The 20,258-nt window shown below is 53.2% G+C and overlaps 1 protein-coding gene across 1 annotated transcript; it reads left to right on the top strand.

Moving 5' to 3' along the window:
- Positions 1 to 5,867: 5,867 nt before the first annotated feature.
- RABAC1 (Rab acceptor 1) lies at positions 5,868 to 8,580 on the top strand. The gene is made up of 5 exons (XM_003270320.4): positions 5,868 to 6,023; positions 6,306 to 6,518; positions 6,887 to 6,984; positions 8,144 to 8,245; positions 8,329 to 8,580. Exons 1-5 carry the CDS (start codon positions 5,968 to 5,970, stop codon positions 8,415 to 8,417), a joined length of 558 nt encoding a protein of 185 aa, XP_003270368.1. The 5' UTR covers positions 5,868 to 5,967; the 3' UTR covers positions 8,418 to 8,580.
- The last annotated feature ends 11,678 nt before the right edge of the window (positions 8,581 to 20,258 follow it).

Below are 20,258 nucleotides of genomic sequence, written 5' to 3'. Positions count from 1 at the left end.
TACAAATGAAATCTTACAGCGTGTGATCTCTGTGTCTGGCTCCTTGTTCTCAGCATTATGTCTATAGGAGTCATCCATATTGTCACCTGTATCTGTGGCCCCTTCCTTTGCATTCCATTGTGGGACTATAACACAATTTGTCTATTCTCCTGTTGGGAGACTTAGGGGTTTCCAGTTTGGGGCTATTACAATTGGTGCTGCTAGGGACAGGAACATTCTATCATGTCTTTTTTTTTTTTTTGGAAATGGAGTCTTGCTTTGTTGCCCAGGCTAGAGTGCAGTGGCACCATCTCAGCTCACTGCAACCTTCACCTCCCGGGTTCAAGCAATTCTCCTGCCTCAGCCTCCCAAGTAGCTGGGATTACAGGCACCTGCCACCACGCCCAGCTAGTTTTTGTATTTTTATTAGAGACTGGGTTTTGCCATGTTGGCCAGGCTGGTCTCAAACTCCTGACCTCAAGTGATCCACCCACCAACATGGTGAAACGCCGTCTCTACTAAAAATACAAAAACTAGCTGGGCGTGGTGGCATGTGCTTTTAATTCCAGCTACTCACAGGGCTGAGGCAGGAGAATCACTGGAACCTGGGAGGTGGAGGTTGCAGTGAGCCAAGGTCATGCCACTGCACTTCAGCCTGGGTGACAGAGTGAGACCCCATCTAAAAAGACAAACAAAAAACAGGCAGGCATGGTAGCTCACGCCTGTAATCCCAGCACTTTGGGAGGCTGAGGCAGGCAGATCACCTGAGGTCGGGAGTTCGAGACCAGCCTGACCAACATGGAGAAACCCTGTCTCTACTAAAAATGCAAAATCAGCCGGGCGTGGTGGCACACTCCTCTAATCCCAGCTACTTTGGAGGCTAGGGCAGGAGAATTGCTTGAACCCGGAAGGGGGAGGTTCCAGTGAGCTGAGATCGCGCCTTTGCACTCCAGCCTGGGCAACAAGAGTGAAACTCCGTCTCAAAAAAAAAAAAAAAAGTGATCCACCCACCTCAGCCTCCTAAAGTGCTGAGATTACAGGCACGAGCCACTGTGCCTGGCCCTCTAGTTATATCTTTTTTTTTTTTTTTTAAGACGGAGTCTCGCTGCGTCACCAGGCTAGAGTGCAGTGGCACAATCTCGGCTCACTGCAATCTCTGCCTCCAGGGTTCAAGTGATTCCCCTGCCTCAGCCTCCCGAGTAGCTGGGACTACAGGCATGCACCACCAAGCCCAGCTAATTTTTGTGCTTTTAGTAGAGACGGGGTTTCACCATGTTGGTCAGGCTGGTCTCGAACTCCTGACCTCGTGATCCGCCCGCCTCAGCCTCCCAAAATGCTGGGATTACAGGCCTGAGCCACCGTGCCCAGCCCTCTAGTTGTGTCTTTTAATGACAGATGTGCACTCTGTTGGGTACGCGCGTGCCTGGGAGCGGAATTGCTGGTTCGTGGGATAGACCATGTTTAGCTTTCATGGATGTTGCCAGACCCTTTCCAAAGTTCGCGTGCCATACTGCATCCAACAGTGTAAGGAAGCAGCAGCTGCTCCACATCCCCCTCCACTGGGAATTGTCAGTCCTTTTCATTTTTGCCACCTTGGTGGGGCAGTGAATCCATTTCCCTCGAGGCAGCCTTCCTATCACAGCTCAGGGAGGCAAGTCAGAGGAGGGGCTGGGGCCAGGCCTGGGCCTGCCCGCCCCTCCCAATGCCAGTGTCTCAGTGGCCAGGATGCTGAGAGCGAGTGTGAGTGGGTGAGTGTGCAAGTGCATGTACACACCCACTGCACAAGACAATGGCTGAGGGAGAAACTCCCCAATCTGAGGGGGAAAGGCAGTTGAAGGGCAGGGGCCATGTGCGCTGGACATCCCTGGTGACCCCAGGGTACAGCCTGGTCCTCGTAGGGGCTACATGAGCCCAGACCGCTCCTAGGAAACCCACACATACTGTATTATTTTTCTGGTGCAGGGGAAGAGACGATCCCATAGACAGGTGGGCAGACTGAGGCCCAGAGATGGGAGGGCCTTCCTTGAGGTCACACAGCAGGAACAGTGACCCACATTTCTGGCTGAATGTGCTAAGGTCTTCCTGCTTTCCCAGCACCACTTCCTTGGGGATCCCAGGAGGGAGGGAGGAGGCCTCAGGCTGGAGGGACCCATTTTTTTTTTTTTAGATAGGGTCTCGTTCTATCGCCCAGGCTGGAGTACAGTGGCACAATCTCAGCTCACTGCAACCTCTGCCTCCTGGGTTCAAGCGATTCTTTTGACTCAGCTTCCCGAGTAGCTGGGATTACAGACATGCACCATCGCACCGAGCTAATATTTTTTTGTTGTTGTTGTATGTTTAGTAAAGATGGGGTTTCACCATGTTGGCAGCCGGCTGGTCTCAAACTCCTGGCCTTAAGTGATCCGTCCACCTTGGCCTCCCAAAGTGCTGAGGTTACAGGCGTGAGCCACACTTGGCCTGGGACTCACAATCTTCTCAGATGCCCCCTCATCTCCCAGCACACCAACCCCCGACCCCCTAATTCAGGGCCTACCTGCCAAAGGCCCCTTCTCTCAGGGACCCCATTTCTCACCATCTCATGATGTCTCTGCCTCAGGCCCTCCTCTCCCACATTGCCCCTGTGTCCAGGCCCCATCTCCTGAAATTCCCTTATTCAAAGTGCGCCCCACCATCCCACTCCTAGGGCCCCTCCTGCAATGTCCTTGCCCCTCAGGCTCCACTGTCCCCCTCCCCGTCTCTCACCATGGCCCACACTGTTCGACACCTCCAGGCCTCTGCCTCTATGTTCTCTGCTCAGAACAAAGACCAGTGGGTTTTGGAATGAAATTGCTTTCATTCAGTTCCTATAAGGAAACCCAACAGCTCTCGTAACAAAAGTCCATCCTGGATCTCCCACAGCCAGCCATGGAAGAGGCAGCTGGAGCTCTGTCCCAATTCTATTCTCCAAGCTCTGTCTTTCCGTGGAGGTTCTTCCAAGGGCTACCTCTGCTGCTCTGGCCCTTTGAATTCAGATGCTGCTCCCCTATTCCTGCTCGGAGCTAATTGTGCAATTGCACTCCTCCTTTGGTGTTTTGTTTGGTTTTGTTTTTTTCTGAGACAGGGTCTCGCTCTGTCGCCCAGGCTGGAGTGCAATGGCACGCTCTTGGCTCACTACAACCTCCGCCTCTTGGGTTCAAGCGATTCTCCTGCCTCAGTCTCCCGAGTAGCTGGGATTACAGGCACGTGTATTTTTTTTTAGTAGAGATGGGCTTTTGCCTTTGTTGGCCAGGCTGGTGTTGAACTCCTGACCTCAAGTGATCCACCCTCCTGGGCCTCCCCTAAGTGCTGGGATTACAAGCGTGAGCCACCATGCCCAGCCCCACAGTCCTTTGATTTTCAAGTTTGAATCCTAGTTAGAAAACCTGATTCCAGGCCAGGTGCAATGGGTCACGCCTGTAATCCCAGCACTTTGGGAGGCTGAGGTGGGCAGATCACAAGGTCAGAGTTTGAGACCAGCCTGACCAACATGGTGAAACCCCGTCTCTACTAAAAATACAAAAATTAGCCGGGCGTGGTGGTGCACACCTGTAATCCCAGCTACTCAGGAGGCTGAGGCCGGAGAATCGCTTGAACCCGGGAGGCGGAGGTTGCAGTGAGCAGACATTGTGCCACTGCACTCCAGCCTGAGCAAGAGAGTGAAACTCCATCTCAAAAAAAAAAAAAAAAAAAAAATGAAAAGAAAACCTGATTCCAGTAAAAGCCTGGGGGTGACAAAGAGGAAATAAACAGTAACTAGCCAATCTGATCTTCAAAGTGTAACTCTTCCATCTTCAGTGTGGAGCCCTTGCAAAGGGCTTCCCTGCCTATTGCGCCACCAGCCCCTTGGACAGGGCCATCTTCCTCCCACCTCCTGAGAACGCCTTCCAGCAGGCCTCAAAGCACAAACCCTAAAGTGCTGTAAATCTTGGAAGACAAGAGCTGGGCCTAAAAGAGTAACTTGGGGCCAGGCACGGTGGCTCACGCCTGTAATCCCAGCACTTTGGGAGGCCGAGGCGGGCGAATCACAAAGTCAGGAGTTCGAGACTAGCCTGGCCAACGTGGTGAAACCCCATCTTTACTAAAAATACAAAAAATTAGCTGGGCATAGTGGCAGGCGCCTGTAATCCCAGCTACTCGGGAGGCTGAGGCAGGAGAATCGCTTGAATCCAGGAGGAGGCGGAGGTTGCAGTGAGCCAAGATTGTGCCACTGCACTCCAGCCCTGGCGACAGAGTGAGACTCCGTCTCAAAAAAAAAAAAAAGAGTCACTTGAACCTGGGCATGGTGGCTCACACCTGTAATCCCAACACTTGAGAAGGCCAAGGCAGAAGGATCGCTTGAGTCCACGAGTTTGAGACCTACTGGGCCAACACAGCAAAATCCCTTATCTACTTAAAAAAAAAATTCAAAAAAAAAAAGGTCACCTGGTTATCCCATATAGATATTCTCCTTCCAGCCCCACCTAGCTGCTTTGGAAAATTAGGAGCTCAGTCTGCTTAAGGGAGCCCAGGCTTCCCTATACTTCCACACACATTTCTTGAGGCCGTGTTCTGGTTCACTCCATTAGAATTCAATTAGAATTCCAGCCCTGTGGGCCAGGCACAATGGCTCACGCCTGTAATCCCAGCACTTTGAGAGGCCGAGACAGGAAGATCACAAGGTCAGGAGTACAAGACCAGCCTGGCCAACATGGTGAAACCCCGTCTCTACTAAAAAAATACAAAAATTAGCTGGGCGCGGCCGGGCGCGGTGGCTCACGCTTGTAATCCCAGCACTTTGGGAGGCCGAGGCGGGCGGATCACGAGGTCAGGAGATCGAGACCACGGTGAAACCCCGTCTCTACTAAAAAATACAAAAAATTAGCCGGGCGTGGTGGCGGGCGCCTGTAGTCCCTGCTACTCAGAGAGGCTGAGGCAGGAGAATGGCGTGAACCCGGGAGGCGAGTGAGCCAAGATTGCGCCACTACACTCCAGCCTGGGCGACAGAGCAAGACTCCGTCTCAAAAAAAAAAAAAAAAAAAAAAAATTAGCGGGGCGTGGTGGCGGGCGCCTGTAATCCCAGCTACTCTGGAGGCTGAAGCAGGAAAATCGCTTGAACCCAGGAGGCAGAGGTTGCAGTGAGCCAAGATTGCGCCATTGCACTCCAGCCTGGGCAACAAGAGCGAGACTCCATTTCAAAAAAGCCCACAAAACTTGTCAACCTTTTCTCTTTCCCAACTTCACTCCCTCCTGTCCAAAGGTGTGTGTGGCGGGGGTCGGAGGTGTCCCTAGCCCCAACTCATTCATCTTTGGGACTCCACAAGGTGGGGCAGGGGGCAACCTCAGATACCCCTCCAGCAACCATGGCCCCCTCACTAGCCTCAATCTCTTGAGGAAGGAATCAATTCCCACAAATTATCTAAATCTTTCTACTCAAAATGTAGTCCATGGACCAGGGGCAGCAGCATCACCTGGGAACTCAGAAATGGAAATTATGGGCTCCAGCCCAGACTTGCTGAATGAAAACATCTGGGCTAGGGCCCAGGAATCTGTTTTAGCAAGCCCTCCAGGTGTTTTTTTAATGCCCTCCAGAGTCAGAACGACAGCTCTGCACGGTCCCCATTGTGCCCTCCCTGGGAGAGTACACAACGCCCGCTTCTGCCGTTAGAGTTCCCATAACGCCCTCGCTCCTGACAGCCCACCTGCACCCTCCTGAAACTACAACTCCCATAATACCCAGAGGCGCGCGCCGTCACGTTCTGGGATTATATCTCCCAAGGTGTCTTGCGAGTCAGGCCGCCATCATGGCGCCCATCCTCTTAGTCACCGTCAGGACTACAACTCCCACAATACTCGGCGGCAGAACTAGAGTCCCCAGCTGCTCCCGAGCTGAGCCACGTCGACTCCGCTGGGTGGGGCCGGCCTCGGGCGGGGCTGGCGGGGTCTTCAGGGTACCCGGCTGGTTACAGCAGCTCTACCCTTCACGACGCAGACATGGCAGCCCAGAAGGACCAGCAGAAAGATGCCGAGGCGGAAGGGCTGAGCGCCACGTGAGCGAGCTGGTTCTAGGCCCTCGGACCCGAGACCCCGGAGTCCGGGCCCCCGGCCCTCTCCTCCCTCGAGAGCCTGGAGTCCCAGCCCCGAGACGCAGAAGTGTTGGCCCCGGTCTCCTCTAATGGGACCCTGGAGTCTGGGCCCCTAGCCCCCTCCCTGCCTGCGGTCCAGAAATCTGGGGTCCCGGGAGGGAGTCCAGGCCCCCTTAGTCCCCTTCTTTTGCGGGAGTCTGGGGCTCCATCCCGGTCCACCACTGACCCGGCCCTACCCCCCCGCAGGACCCTGCTGCCGAAGCTGATTCCCTCTGGTGCAGGCCGGGAGTGGCTGGAGCGGCGCCGCGCGACCATCCGGCCCTGGAGCACCTTCGTGGACCAGCAGCGCTTCTCACGGCCCCGCAACCTGGGCGAGCTGTGCCAGCGCCTCGTACGCAACGTGGAGTACTACCAGAGCAACTATGTGTTCGTGTTCCTGGGCCTCATCCTGTACTGCGTGTGAGTGCCTTCTGGGCCCCGCACCCGCACTAGCTCCGACCGGCTGGACCCCTCCTCTCACCGCTCAGGTCCCGCCCTTCAGCCCCCGGTCCCTCCTCTCACCGCCCGGGCCCCGCTCCTACCGCTCAGGCCCCTCCTCTCACCGGCCAGGCCCCGCCCCCAAAGATTGGCTCTGCTAGACTACCTTGTCACCAAAGGGCCAAGACCCCTACCCCACCATCACCCTGGCTAGGATGCAGTGTGACTAAATGTCACCTGGCCCTCCCTGGTCTCCAGGATGTAGCTTGCCGCCGGTGGAGAAGGCCAGGGCCGCCTGGCTGGCCCAGCCCCAGCTGCCTAACCGCTGCCTCCCTGCACCCCTCCTCCAGGGTGACGTCCCCTATGTTGCTGGTGGCCCTGGCTGTCTTTTTCGGCGCCTGTTACATTCTCTATCTTCGCACCTTGCAGTCCAAGCTTGTGCTCTTTGGTGAGAAACCCCCTGCCCAGATGAATCCTTGGTCCCTCAAATCTTGGTCTTTTGGAATGCAGACCTCAGACCCCAAATCCAAGTCCTTCAAAACCCAAGTCCGCCCAAGCCTAGATGTACACTAGATCCCCCAAACCTGATCCCTTAAAATCTCAGACACAACCGATCCTTCCATCGATTCTCAGCCCCCTCAAATTGCTATTCCTCAAACCCAGGCTCCACCTGGCTGCTGTGCCTTAAACCTACTCCTCTTCAAACCACATGACTCCTCCCCTCTCTCTCCTCCCCTTGCCGCTCTCTGCGGCCAGCATCAGCTGCAGGTGCCCACACTGGACAGCAGGTGGCGACCTTACACTGGCCTAGATCTGTTGCCGTTTCTTTTCCTGCTTTCTGGGATGTGACCAGAAAGAACTTGGAACTTAGAGAGGGAAGCCGAGGAGTATGTTTCATGTGGTTCCCAGACTAGTACCAAGGACCACTGGGAAAACAAAAGCCAGGGGAAATTCCCCCCAGGGGAAAATCAAGGTTTGGAGTGGGGTCAGGGAGTTGGGATTGGACAGTCAGGTAGACCTGAAGGCCAGGCTCTTCAGGGGCCTGCAAGTTATGTGCTTGACAGGCTGGGGTGGAGGGAGCGCCTGAAACACAGACACGACTTGGCTTCAGCTGATCACCGTCACCAGAGCATGCAGACCCCATCCCTGAGACTTCTATGAGAAACCAGAAGTTGGTATTTTTATGTGAAATCGTTCACTTTGCCAGCCACAAATCACATCCTTGCAAAACATCTCAAAAAACACATCCACAGGTCAGATTTGGCCCTCGGGCCACCAGTTTGAGACCCCTGGTCTGCGCGAGGGTTGCAGCAGGAGAGCCCTAGTCTAGGGAGCAGGAAGCCGGGATCCCAGGACCTTCCTGGAGGATGTGGGGCAGAGAGCAGAGGGTGGGGCTGAGGCAGGCGAGGATGGTGTGCTGTGTTCTGGAGGGCAGTGAGGACAGCAGGGGAACAGGGTGACCCCAGGACCTGGAGGGCCTTGGCATGAGGAGTTTGGATTCGATCCCGCAGACCTGGAGCTTGTACGGATTGTTGGGGGGCAGCAGGGGTTACTCTGGGAGAGGGCATGGAGGGTCAGAACAGCGTCCCAATGCCATCTGCCCCCAGGCCGAGAGGTGAGCCCAGCACATCAGTACGCTCTGGCTGGAGGCATCTCCTTCCCCTTCTTCTGGCTGGCTGGTGCGGGCTCAGCTGTCTTCTGGGTGCTGGGTGAGTACAGGGTCTGAGCAGCTGGGGTGGATGGTGGGGTCCAGGCGCAGGAGCGTGGCCCTGAGCTGCCGGCTTTCCTGCAGGAGCCACCCTGGTGGTCATCGGCTCCCACGCTGCCTTCCACCAGATTGAGGCTGTGGACGGGGAGGAGCTGCAGATGGAACCCGTGTGAGGTGTCTTCTGGGACCTGCCGGCCTCCCGGGCCAGCTTCCCCACCCCTGTCTACTCCTGTCCTGCACCGCCCTGCTGCTCGGGCCCACAGCGCCGTCCCATCACAAGCCCAGGGAGGGAGCCCACCTTTGAAAATAAAGCTGTTACGGGTGTCATTCAGGAAATATTCCCCCAGCATCTTCTGTGGGTCTCTATGAGTGGAGCTGGGAATACTGCACAGACCAGGGTTGGGATGGAACCTGGAGTGTGGGCAAGGTGATAAACAAGATAAACAGATAAAATATTATGGGATGCCCAATGGTGGTGAGTGTTGAGGAGAAAAGAGTTGAGAAGGACAGTGTGCCGGGGGTCCCTGAGACTACCCCCAGATTTGATGGTTCTCTAGGACTCGGGAATCAGAGAGCACCCCAGGTTTGATGGTTCTCTAGAACCTGGGAATCAGAGAGCACCCCAGGTTTGATGGTTCTGTAGGAGTCGGGACTCAGTATGCAATTGCACACAAAAGTATGATTTGCTCTCAAAGGATATGGAGCCAAGTCAGCCAAAAGAAAAGGTGCATGGAGTGAACTTAGAAACCAGGCATGCACTTCCAGACGCCACATCTCATTCCTCCAGCACTGGATCATGGCGACATGTGTGAAATGCCAGCCAGAGACACTCTGATCCTAGCCTCAGTGCCCTCGGTTTCATGGGGGTGGCTACAAGAGCACCTTCTCTCCAACACATACCAAAATGCCAGGCTCCCAGAAAGAAGGCCTGTGCCTGCACAAACAGCCTAGATAGATGCAGCGAGCCACTCTATCAGGAAGTGATAAGACACCCCCCACTGACACCCAAGTTCCCAGCCAAGGACCAACTGTGCACCCAGGCCTGTCTAAGGACAGCAGTCTGGGGTGGAGCCTTCTAGGTCAACTCTTTTCTGCACAGAGAAAGTTCGGGAGTGAGTTGTGGGTTAAAGAGGGTGACCAGAAAAGGCCTCCCTGATGTGACATTTACCAAAGACCTAAACTGAGAGAGGGAGCAGCCAAGATCCTTTGGAGGAAGAATAATTGGGGCAGAGGAAGCCACAGGGGCATAGCCCGAGAGATGGCAGCAGCCAGGAGGCTCGAGGGCAGCCAGGAGGCGGGCATAGCTGGGGCAGATAATCGAGGGGGACAGTGGGGGAGGCCAGGGAGCCTTGTGGGCCACGGTGAGGGCTTTGGGTTTTACTCTGCTTGAGATGAAAGTTTGCTTTTGTGAGATGGGTTTTGCTTTGTTTCCCAGGCTGGTCTCAAATTCCTGGGCTCAAGCGATTCTCCCCCTGCAGCCTCCCAAAGTGCTGGGACTACTGGTGTATCCAGCCCAGTTTGCTTCTTGCCTTTTCTTTTTTGAGACAGGGTCTCACTTTATGGCCCAGGCTGGGGTGCAGTGGCGTGGCCACTGCTTACTGCAGCATCTACCTCTTGGGCTCAAGTGATCCTCCCACCTCAGCCTCCTGAGCAGCTGGGACCACAGGTGCACGCCACCACACCCAGCTAATTTTTTTTTAACTTTTCATTAGACAGGGTCTCACTATGTTGCCTGGCCTGGTTTCAAACTCCTGGGCTGAAGCAATCCTCCTGCCTCAGCCTCTCAAAGTTCTGGGATTACAGGCATGAGCCACCGTGCCAGGTCCAGTTTGCCTTTCATCATGAGGTGGAGACTGCCACGTGGTAGCAGTAACAAAAGAGAAACACACTTGGGAGGGAAAGTGCCAGACAGATGAAGACAAGGGAGGTGGCCGAGAGGGCCTAAGAAGTGACTTGATTTTTTATTTTTATTTATTTGTTTATTTTTTTGAGATGGAATCTCTCTCTGTCACCCATGCTGGAGTGCAATGGTGCGATCTCGGCTCACTGTAACCTCCACTTCCCAGATTCAAGCTACTCTCCTGCCTCAGCCTCCTAAGTAGCTGGGATTACAGGTGCCCACCAACACGCCTAATTTTTGTATTTTTAGTTTTATTTTTTAATTTTTTTGAGACAGAGTTTCGCTCTTGTTGCCCATGCTGGAGTGCAATGGCGTGATCTCGGCTCACTGCAACCTCCGCCTCCCGGGTTCAAGTGATTCTTCTGGCCTCAAGTGATCTGCCTGCCTCAGCCTCCCAAATGTGCTGGGATTACAGGTGTGAGCCACCATGCCCAGCCTATAAAAATTATTAATGAGATATTTTACTCCGTTTTCATACTAAATCTTCGAAGTCTGGTGTGCCTTTCACACTCATAGCATGTCTCAGTTTGGACCAGCCGTGTTTGAGGCAGCCATATGTGGCTGGCCACCATATCTGACAGGAGAATTCCAGAACAACATTGGGCATCAGTGGGCTCTGGGTGAGCACCTGCTGCATCAACGATGAGTGGGTGAGTTTTGCTGAGGAGACAGGAGGTTGGAGAGGCTCGGGGGCTGCATCCCTGAGGCCTTGGCACTCGCTGTCCCTCTCCTTGGGAAACTCCACCCACAGCTCTTCTTGTGTCTCCTCAGAGAGCCCTCCCAGACCACCCCTATCTAAAGTAATTGGCTGGGCGCGGTGGCTCACACATGTAATCCCAGCACTTTGGGAGGCCAAGACAGGTGGATCACCTGAGGTCGGGAGTTCGAGACCAGACTGGGCAACACAGTGAAACCCCGTCTCTACTAAAAATACAAAAAAATTGGCCAGGCATGGTGACGGTCGACTGTAATCCCAGCTGCTTGGGAGGCTGAGGCAGAGAATTGCTTGAACCCAGGGGGCAGAGGTTGCAGTGAGCCGAGATTGCACCACTGCACTCCAGCCTAGGCAACAGAGCAAGACTCCATCTCAGAAAAAAAAAAAAAAAGTACAAAAATTAACCGGGCGTGGTGGCACACACCTGTAATCCCAGCTACTTGGGAGGTTAAGGCAGGAGAATTGTTTGAACCCGGGAGGCAGAGGTTGCAGTGAGCCAAGATTGTGCCACTGCACTCCAGCCTGGGTAACAGAGAAAGACTCTGTCTCAAAAATAATAATAATTTTTATGTTGATTATGTGTATTGGAAGGATAATTTATTGATATACTAGATTAAATTATTATTCATTTCACCTTTTGTTTTTTACTTTTAAAAACATGATTAAGAGGCCGGGCGCGGTGGCTCACGCCTGTAATAGCAGCACTTTGGGAGGCCGAGGTGGGCGGATCACGAGGTCGGGAGATCGAGACCATCCTGGCTAACACAGTGAAACCCCGTCTCTACTAAAAATACAAAAAATTAGCCGGGCGTGGTGGCGGGCGTCTGTAGTCGCAGCTACTCGGCGGGAGAATGGCGTGAACCTGGGAGGTGGAGCTTGCAGTGAGCCGAGGTCACACCACTGCACTCCAGCCTGGGCGACAGAGCGAGACTCCATCTCAAAAAAAGGGAAAAAAAACAAAAAAAACAAAAAACATGATTAAGGCTGGGCACCATGGCTCATGCCTGTATAATCCTAACACCTTGGGAAGCCAAGGTGGGAGGATTGCATGAGCCCAAGAGTTTGAGACCAGCCTGGATAACACAACAAGACCCCCATCTCTGCAAAAAAGTTAAACAGTTATTTGGGCATGGTAGTGTGGGCCTGTAGTCCCAGCTACTTGAGAGGCTGAGGTGGGAGGATCACTTGAGCCCAGGAGTTCAATGCTACAGTGAGCCATCACTTTGCCACTGCATTCAGCCTGGGCAACACAGAGAGACCCCATCTCTTTTAAAAAAAAAAAAAAAAAAAAGAGTTGCTGGGTGTGGTGGCTCATGCCTATAATCCCAGCTGCATGAGCTCAAAACTTCGAGACCAGCCTGGGCAACATGGCAACACCCTGTCTGTACAAAAAATACAAAGATTAGCCAGGTGTGGGGGCACATGCCTGTGGTCCCAGCTACTTGGGAGGCAGAGGTGGGAGGATTGCTTGAGCCCAGGAGGTCAAGGCTGCAGTGGGCCAAGATTACACCACCACTGCACTCCAGCCTGGGTGACAGACTGAGACCCTGTCTCAAAAAAAAGATGGGGGTGGGGGGTGCACAGATTAAATAGAAAATTGCAAGTTAGCCCGGGCACGATGGCTCATGCCTGTAATCCTAGTACTTTGGGAGGCCGAGGCGGGCGGATCACCTGAGGTCAGGAGATTGAGACCAGCCTGGCCAACATGGCGAAACCCCATCTCTACTAAAAATACAAAAATTAGCCCGGCATGGTGGCACGTGCCTGTAATCCCAGCTACTTGGGAGGCTGAGGCAGGAGAATCGCTTGAACCTGGGGGGATGGAAGTTGCAGTGATCCAAGGTCGCACCACTGCACTCCAATCTGGGCAACAGGGAGACTCCCTCTCAAAAAACAAAAAAAGAAAAAAGAAAGAAAATTGCAAGTCACCTCTGTGGCTTATATTGTGTTTTATTGGACACACTGACTTAGATGCTGGGGAAATGGCAGTGCTGGAAACAGACAAGGCCCTGCCATCTGGGAGCTCACATTCCGTAGATGTGCAGGAAACACAAATAGAACCACCAACAATCAGGACACTCAGAAAGGGGTAAACGCTCCAGAGCCAAACAAACTGGAGAGCTGCTCAGTGGGCAGGGCCTTGCTGGGGACTGAGGGGCCACTTGCCCCTTGGTGCAGGTCTCAGGGAAGAGTGTTGGAGCCAGAGGGAACAGCAAGTGCAGAGGCCCTGAGGTCAGATCTGCTCAATAACAGGGCAGTGCTCCTGGTCAGCCCCAGAGACCATGCTGGGGAGGATACTGGGGGCCAGATCACACAGGACCTGTGGTAAGGTCTTCGGATTTTGCCTTAAAATGTGAAACTATATAAGGGCATTGAACAGGGAAGAGGCAGGGTCAGGTGTGACTGTTAGAAATATCCCTCTGGAGGCCGGGCACGGTGGCTCACACCTGTAATCCCAGCACTTTGGGAGGCTGAGGTGGGAGGATCGCTTGAGCCCATGAGTTTGAGACCAGCCTGAGTAACATGGCGAAACCCCGTCTTTACTAAAAATACAAAAATTAGCCGGGCGTGGTGGCACACACCTGTGGTCCCAGCTACTCAGGAGGCTGAGGTGGGAGAATCACCTGAGCACAGAAGGCAGAGACTTCAGTGGGCAGAGATCATGCCACTGCACTCCAGCCTGGGCAACCAGAGTGAGACCCTGTCTCAAAAAAAACAAAAAGAAAAAAGAAAAAGAGAAAAGGAAAAGAGAGGAGAGGGGAAAAGAGAAGGGAAAATTAAAGAAAAGGAGGGGAGGGAAGGGGAGGGGAAGGGAAGGGAGGGGAGGGGAAGGGTGGGGAGGAGAGGGTTATCCCTCTGAGGTTGTCTGGCGGATGGGCTGGAGGTAGTGAGACCAGGGAGGATGATCCTAGCTGGGGAAGATGGGGCAGGGAAGTGGGGTGAAGAGGTGGGAGAGGGAAGAGAGATTCAGGAGGTTGAAGGACGAAGGACAGGTCTTGGTGGCTGACTTGCGTGAGAGGTGAGTGGGAGGAAGCAAGAAGACCCCCAGCTTCAGGCTTCCCACAAGATGGGAATACCGGAGTGGGAGGTGGGAGCCTGGGTGTCTTGAAGACACACAGGAGTGCACTTCCAGAATCTGCCACCAGAGGGCGGACAAGTGCTTCCGCCAGAGAGGGAGCTACAGATGGACTCATCCTGGGGGACCAGGGAGGTTGGGGACCTGTGGTGCCCCTGGCCAAGCCAGGTCACCTGAGCCTACTCAGAGGCCAGGGGCCAGGGTTCCAATCCCAATTTTGGAGTAGCAGAGGGTGTTTGTTGACCGCAATGCCAGTATTCCCCAGGGGAGACTGAGTGTCCGTGCCCATGTCGGTGGGTGGACACTAGGTCCAGTCTACATTGCTGGGTTTGCAGTGAATATGGTCGAGATGCTTTGCTTGGAGGCTACTGATGCCAAAGACCCAAGCACTCAGTTCTGAGATCACTGAGGCAGCAGGCTAGAGCTGCGGGTCGGGGAGGTTGGTACTCAGGCCAAAGGCCTATTCTGAAGGCAACTGGCTACAGGTCTCAAATTCTGGTGTTGAGTTATTGAGATGCTGAGACCAGAAGCTTCCATCTGGGGTGATCAAGACTAGGGTCCCAGGGCCAGAGGTGGTGGTTCATGCCTGTAATTCCAGCACTTTGGAAGGCCAAGACGCTTGAGCCCAGGAGTTCAAGATCAGCCTGGGCAACATAGTGAGACTCCATCAAAAAAATGAAAACCCGGCAAGTTGGGAGGTTGAGGCAGGCGGATCACGAGGTTAGGAGTTTGAGACCAGCCTGGCCAACATGATGAAACCTGTCTCTACTAAAAAAAAAAAAAAAATTATCCGGGCGTGGTGGCGCATGCTTGTAATCCCAGCTACTCGGGAGGCTGAGGCAGGAGAATGGCTTGAACCCAGGAGGTGGAGGTTGCAGTCATCCGCGTTCGCGCCATTGCACTCCAGCCTGGGCGAAAGAGCAAGACTCTGTCTCGAGAAAAAAATAAATAAATAAATAAAAATAGAAACAAAAAAACTAGAGTACCATTTCTCTGTCTCTCCTGAACAACCTTGAGATTCGAGGTTTGGTTTGGGTAGGAGAAATTGGAGGGCTTGCTGTCTCATCAAGGGGACAGAGCCCAAAGGTCTTGTCTATTTTGGTGACAGTCTGGGATCCAGCTGGCTGGTTGAAAGTGACAGATTGGGAATCTGGTTGTTTTGTTTGGTGGTATAGCCTGGGGTCCAGTTTCTGATTTGGGGTAACAGTAATTGGAGATCTGTTTGGGAGGCTGAGGTGGGAGGATTGCTTGAAGCCAGGAGTTTGAAAGCAGCTTGGGTAAAAAAATGAGGTCCCGTCTCTACAAAAAAAAAAAAAAATGAAAAAATTAGCTGGGCATGGTGGTGCATGCCTGTGGTCCCAGCTACTTGGGAGGCTGAGACAGGAGGGTCACTTGAGCCCAAGAGTTTGACGCTGCAGTGAGCTAGGATCATACGCTGCGCTCCAGCCTGGGAAACCCTGTCTTTAAAAAAGAAAATGGGTTCAGTTCTCAATTTTTTTTTTGGAAACAGAGTCTCGCTCTGTCGCCCAGGCTGGATTGCAGTAGCGCGATCTCCGCTCACTGCAACCTCCGCCTCCTGGTTTCACGCCATTCTCCTGCCTCAGCCTCCCGAGTAGCTGGGACTACAGGCGCCCACCACCATGCCCAGCTAATTTTTTGTATTTTTAGTAGAGATGGGGTTTCACCATGTTAGCCAGGATGGTCTCAATCTCCTGACCTCATGATCTGCCTGCCTCGGTCTCCCAAAGTGCTGGGATTACAGGCATGAACCACCTCCAGCCCAGTTCTCTATAAGTGACAGATTAGGGACTTGCCTCTGGTTGGGGTGACAGGAACCAGTTGTTGGAGGTGGCAGAGACTAATGTTCCTGTCTAGGTTGGGGCGATGGGGGCTGAGATTCTAAGGTCTGTTTTGGGGTGATAGACTGGGTTCTGATTGTCTAGTTTCTCTTGACCAATACTGGGACTTCTGGCACCTCCTTAGGCGTATTGGATATAGAGTCTTGGCTCTTTTGAGGTGACACTGGGTTGAGACTGAAATTTAAGGTTTGGGGTACCAGACTGAGGGTTTGATGACCAGTTTAGAACAACAGTAACGGGATCTGGTGAACTCCACTGTGGTATCTGATACTGGAGGTCTGGTTATCTCACTTTGGTGCCAGAGGCCACCAGTCCAATTACCTGGGTGGAGTTACAGAGGCCAAAAGACTGGCCAACTAATTTTGGCTGAAGACCAAAGCCCTGGGGGTCAGGGCCTTGGCTTGGAGTGGAAGACCTGGGGTGACCAGTTGGGGGGGTCAGGGCCTTGGCTTGGGGTGGAAGACCTGGGGTGACCACTTGGCTAGTTTGAGGCTGCAGCCATTATAGGTCTGGTTGCCTAGTTGGGGTAACAGACGGGGATCTGGTTGGATAGTATGGAATGCTGGAGATCGGGGTTCCAGATGTCCAGTTTGGGACAACAGAAGTGGGGGTTAGCCTGGGAAACAGCAAGACCCTGTCTCAATAAAAAATAAAAATAAATCAACCAGGCCTGGTGGTGCGTGCCTGTAGTCCCAGCTACTTGGGGAAGCTGAGGTGGGAGGATCACGTGAGCCCAGGAGGTCCAGGCTGCAGTGGGTTATGATTGCACCACTGCACTCCAGCCTGGGTAAAAGAATGAGACTCTTGTCTTGAAAAAGAAAAAAAAAATAAAAAATAAACAGAAGTGGGGGTTTCTTTGCCTAGATTGGGGTGGCAGAATCAGGGGGTTCTGGTTTCTAATTTTGTGGGATTAAGACTGGGATCCCAGGACCTAGCCTGGGGCACAGAGACTGGGAAGTTGAATTCGGGGTGACAGGGGCTAGGAGGTTAGCTGCCTAGTTTGTAATGACAGATATTAGGGATCAGTTGTCCAGGGTGGGAGGAAATGATAGGGGGTTCCAGGGTCTAGTTTAGGGTGGCATAGAATGGATGTTAGCTTGTCTCATTTGGCATGAGTGGGACGAGGGGTCTGGTCGTCTAGTTTAGGAGACAGACCGGATGGAGCCTGGTCGACCAGATGAAGAAGATGGGACTGTGGGCCCAGGTCTGTAGTCTGAGGTCACATTTTATGCAACGTGTTGCTCAACGTGGAGTGACAGAGCCTAGAAGCCTAGAAGTACAATTGTGCCGTTTGGGGTGGCAGTGTCTGGGGGTTGGTTGTCTAGGACTGTGAGACAGAGACTGGGTCCCAGGGCGATGTATTCAGGGTAACAGAGATGGAGCATTTCGTTTTATAGTTTTATGGGGAAGAAACAGAGACCAGGGAACATGTGACCTCATAGACTCTGGAGGTCCAGTTGCCTAGTTTTGTGGGACAGAGGTTAGGATCCCTGGGTATATTTGGGGTGACAGAGACTGGGGTCTGGTTGTCTAGTGTTGAGTGACAGAAACTGGGGGTGCCAAGCAGTATTTGGGGCAAAGAAACTAGGGCTAGGTTGTCTAGTTTTACAGGACAGAGATGGGTCCCAGAGTATATGTGGGTGACAGAGACTGGGGATCTGGTTGTCTGCTTTTGGGAGACGGACTGGGGCCCCTGCATGTATTTTGGGTAACAGAAATGGGGTCTGGTTGTATAGGTTATTATACAGAGATCATTGTCCCAGTACATTTGTGGGGTGACAGACTAGCTTGCTAATTTAATTTAATTTTTTTTTATTTATTTTTTTGAGATGGAGTCTCGTTCTGTCAACAGGCTGGAGTGCAGTGGCGCGATCTCGGCTCACTGCAACCTCTGCCTCCGGGGTTCAAGCAATTTTCCTGCCTCAGCCTCCTGGGTAGCTGGGACTACAGGCGTGCACCACCACACCCGGCTAATTTTTTGTATTTTTAGTAGAGATGGGGTTTCACCATGTTGGCCAGGATGGAGTCAATCTTCTGACCTCGTGATCCGCCTGCCTTGGCCTCCCAAAGTGCTGGGATTACAGGTGTGAGCCACCGTGCCTGGCCTTATTTTATTTTTTTGACAGAGTCTCACTCTATCACCCAGGCTGGAGTGCAGTGGTGTGATCTCAGGTCACTGCAACCTCCACCCTCCTGGGTTCAAGCGATTCTCCTGCTTCAGCTTCTCAAGTAGCTGGAATTACAGGCACCCGCCACAACACCCGGCTAATTTTGTACTTTTAGCAGAGACGAGGTTTCACCATGTTGATCAGGCTGGTCTCAGACTTCTGACCTCAAGTGACCTGCCTGCCTCGGCCTCCCAAAGTGCTGGGACTACAGGCCTGAGCCACCACGCCTGGCCTATTTTATTTTATTTCATTTTTGAGACAGGGTCTTACTCTGTTGCCCAAGCTGGAGTGAGGTAGCACGATCATGGCTCACTGTGGCCTTGACCTCCCCGGGCTCAAGTCCCACCTAGGCCTCCTGGGACTACAGGCACGTGCCACCATGCCCAGCTAATTTATTTTGTTTTGTGTCGTTGTGATAGAGACAGGGTCCCACTATGTTGCCTAGGCTGATCTCAAACTCCCTGGGCTCATCCACTTGCCAATTTGTGGTGACAGTTTAGGTCTTGTCTTATCTTGATGTGCCAGACATTACTCATCCATGTCATGTTTGGGGTGACAGACACTACTGGTCTTGCTTTCTAGTTTGGGGTGACAGTGACTGGGGTCCTTTTGTCCATTTTGAGCTGACAAAATTGAGCTGACAGTGATTGGGGCTCAGTTGTCCATTTAGGGGAGGCAGAGACTGGGATCAGTGGTCTAGTTTGGGGTGATAAGACCAGAAGTCAAGGCCCTGCCTCGGGGTAATAGAGATGGAGATACAGTTTCCCAGTTCAGGGTGGCAGAGACTGCCTCGTTTGAGGGACAGAGACTCGGGGCTTAGTTGTGCAGCTGGAGGGATGAGGCTGAGGGGTGCCTGTTTTGGCTTGGGGCGGCAGGAGCTGTCATTTCAGTCCTCTAGCCTGGGGCGCAGAGTCCAGGGTGCTGGTCCCTTCTAAACATGGCTGAGCCTGAGAGTGCTGATGCCTGAATGTTCCTGGGACAACTGAGTCAAGGGTTTCCTGTACTCAGGTGTGGGGTCTCTGAGTGAGTGTGGCCAGCGGTGTGGAGCTTTGTGTGAAGGTCACTGAAGCTGGGAGTCTGGGTATTTGGAATGGAGGTGTCAAGAGGTCAGGGCCCCAGGACTCAGGACCCACTTGAGGAGTGCTTCATGTCTATGACATGGAGGGCCAGTGTTTTCAAAGCACCTCCACACCTGTGGGTGGCAGTGATAGAGACCCCTGGGGGAAGATGGAGACTGGGGCTCTAATGGCTGGCCTAGGGGCCGCTGTGGCTGGGGCACAGGTAACCTTGGGATTTCTGGCCCTGGAGACCCACTGCCCTTTACTGAACACAAGAGGATCCTGTGGGTCTAAAGCCTAGTCTGGGCCGGGTGCGGTGGCTCACGCTTGTAATCCCAGCACTTTGGGAGGCTGAGGCAGGTAGATCGCCGGAGGTCAGGAGTTTGAGACCAGCCTGGCCAACGTGGTGAAACCCCGTCTCTACTAAAAATACAAAAATTAGCTGGGGTGTGGTGTGCGCCTGCAATCCCAGCTACTTGGGAGGCTGAGGCAGGAGATTCGCTTGAACCTGGGAGGTGGAGGTTGCAGTGAACCAACATTGCACCACTGCACTCCAGCCTGGGCAACAGAGCGAGACTCCATCTCCAAAAAAAATAAAATAAAATAAAATAAATAAAAATAAACTAGCTGGGCTGTAGTCCCAGCTAGTCCCGCCAAGGCAGGAGGATCCCTTGAGGGCAGGAGTTCAAGACTAGCCTGGGCAACATAGTGAGACCCCAGCTCTACAACAAAAAACAAAAAAATTAGCTGGGCAGGTGGCAACTGCCCGCAGTCCCAGCTATTCAGGAGGCTCAGGGAGGACCTCTTGATCCCAGGAGTTTGAGGCTGCAGTGAGCCATGATTGCATCATGATTGCACTCCAGCCTGGGTGACAGAGCAAGACCCTATCTCAAAAAAAAAAAAACAACCCTAGTTTGGGGGCAAATGGTTGGTTGTGGTAGTCAAGATGCATTGTTTATGGGTGACTAACACTGAGGACTCAGATTTTCACTTTGAGAAGATGGATGCTGGGGCTCAAGATCCTGAATTTGGGGTGCCTAGAATTCCTCCTGCCCAGTTCTGGGCGCGTGTGAGCCCTTGTTCCTGTTTTGGGACACCCAACGCCCGGCTCTAGATGTCTGCAGTTGTGTGGCTTCGTCACTGAGGCCAGGGACGGGAGCTACTGACGCCCACATTAGTGACAACAGTGGGGGCCTACTGTCTAGATTAGAAGTGACTTCCTGCGGCATTTCACCTGT

This window comes from Nomascus leucogenys, chromosome 17 (genome assembly GCF_006542625.1).
Source record: "Nomascus leucogenys isolate Asia chromosome 17, Asia_NLE_v1, whole genome shotgun sequence".
Lineage (NCBI taxonomy): Eukaryota > Metazoa > Chordata > Mammalia > Primates > Hylobatidae > Nomascus > Nomascus leucogenys.
The sequence above is the reverse complement of the archived record's forward strand: the minus strand, read 5'-3'. Positions and strand labels throughout refer to the sequence as shown.

Bases quoted from the DNA above. Each gene is read 5' to 3' on its own strand.
- RABAC1 (XM_003270320.4), top strand. From the start codon at position 5,968: ATGGCAGCCCAGAAGGACCAGCAGAAAGATGCCGAGGCGGAAGGGCTG. The intron at 6,024-6,305 runs GTGAGCGAGCTG...ACCCCCCCGCAG, and splicing joins GCGGAAGGGCTGAGCGCCAC to GACCCTGCTGCCGAAGCTGA. The intron at 8,246-8,328 runs GTGAGTACAGGG...GCTTTCCTGCAG, and splicing joins AGCTGTCTTCTGGGTGCTGG to GAGCCACCCTGGTGGTCATC.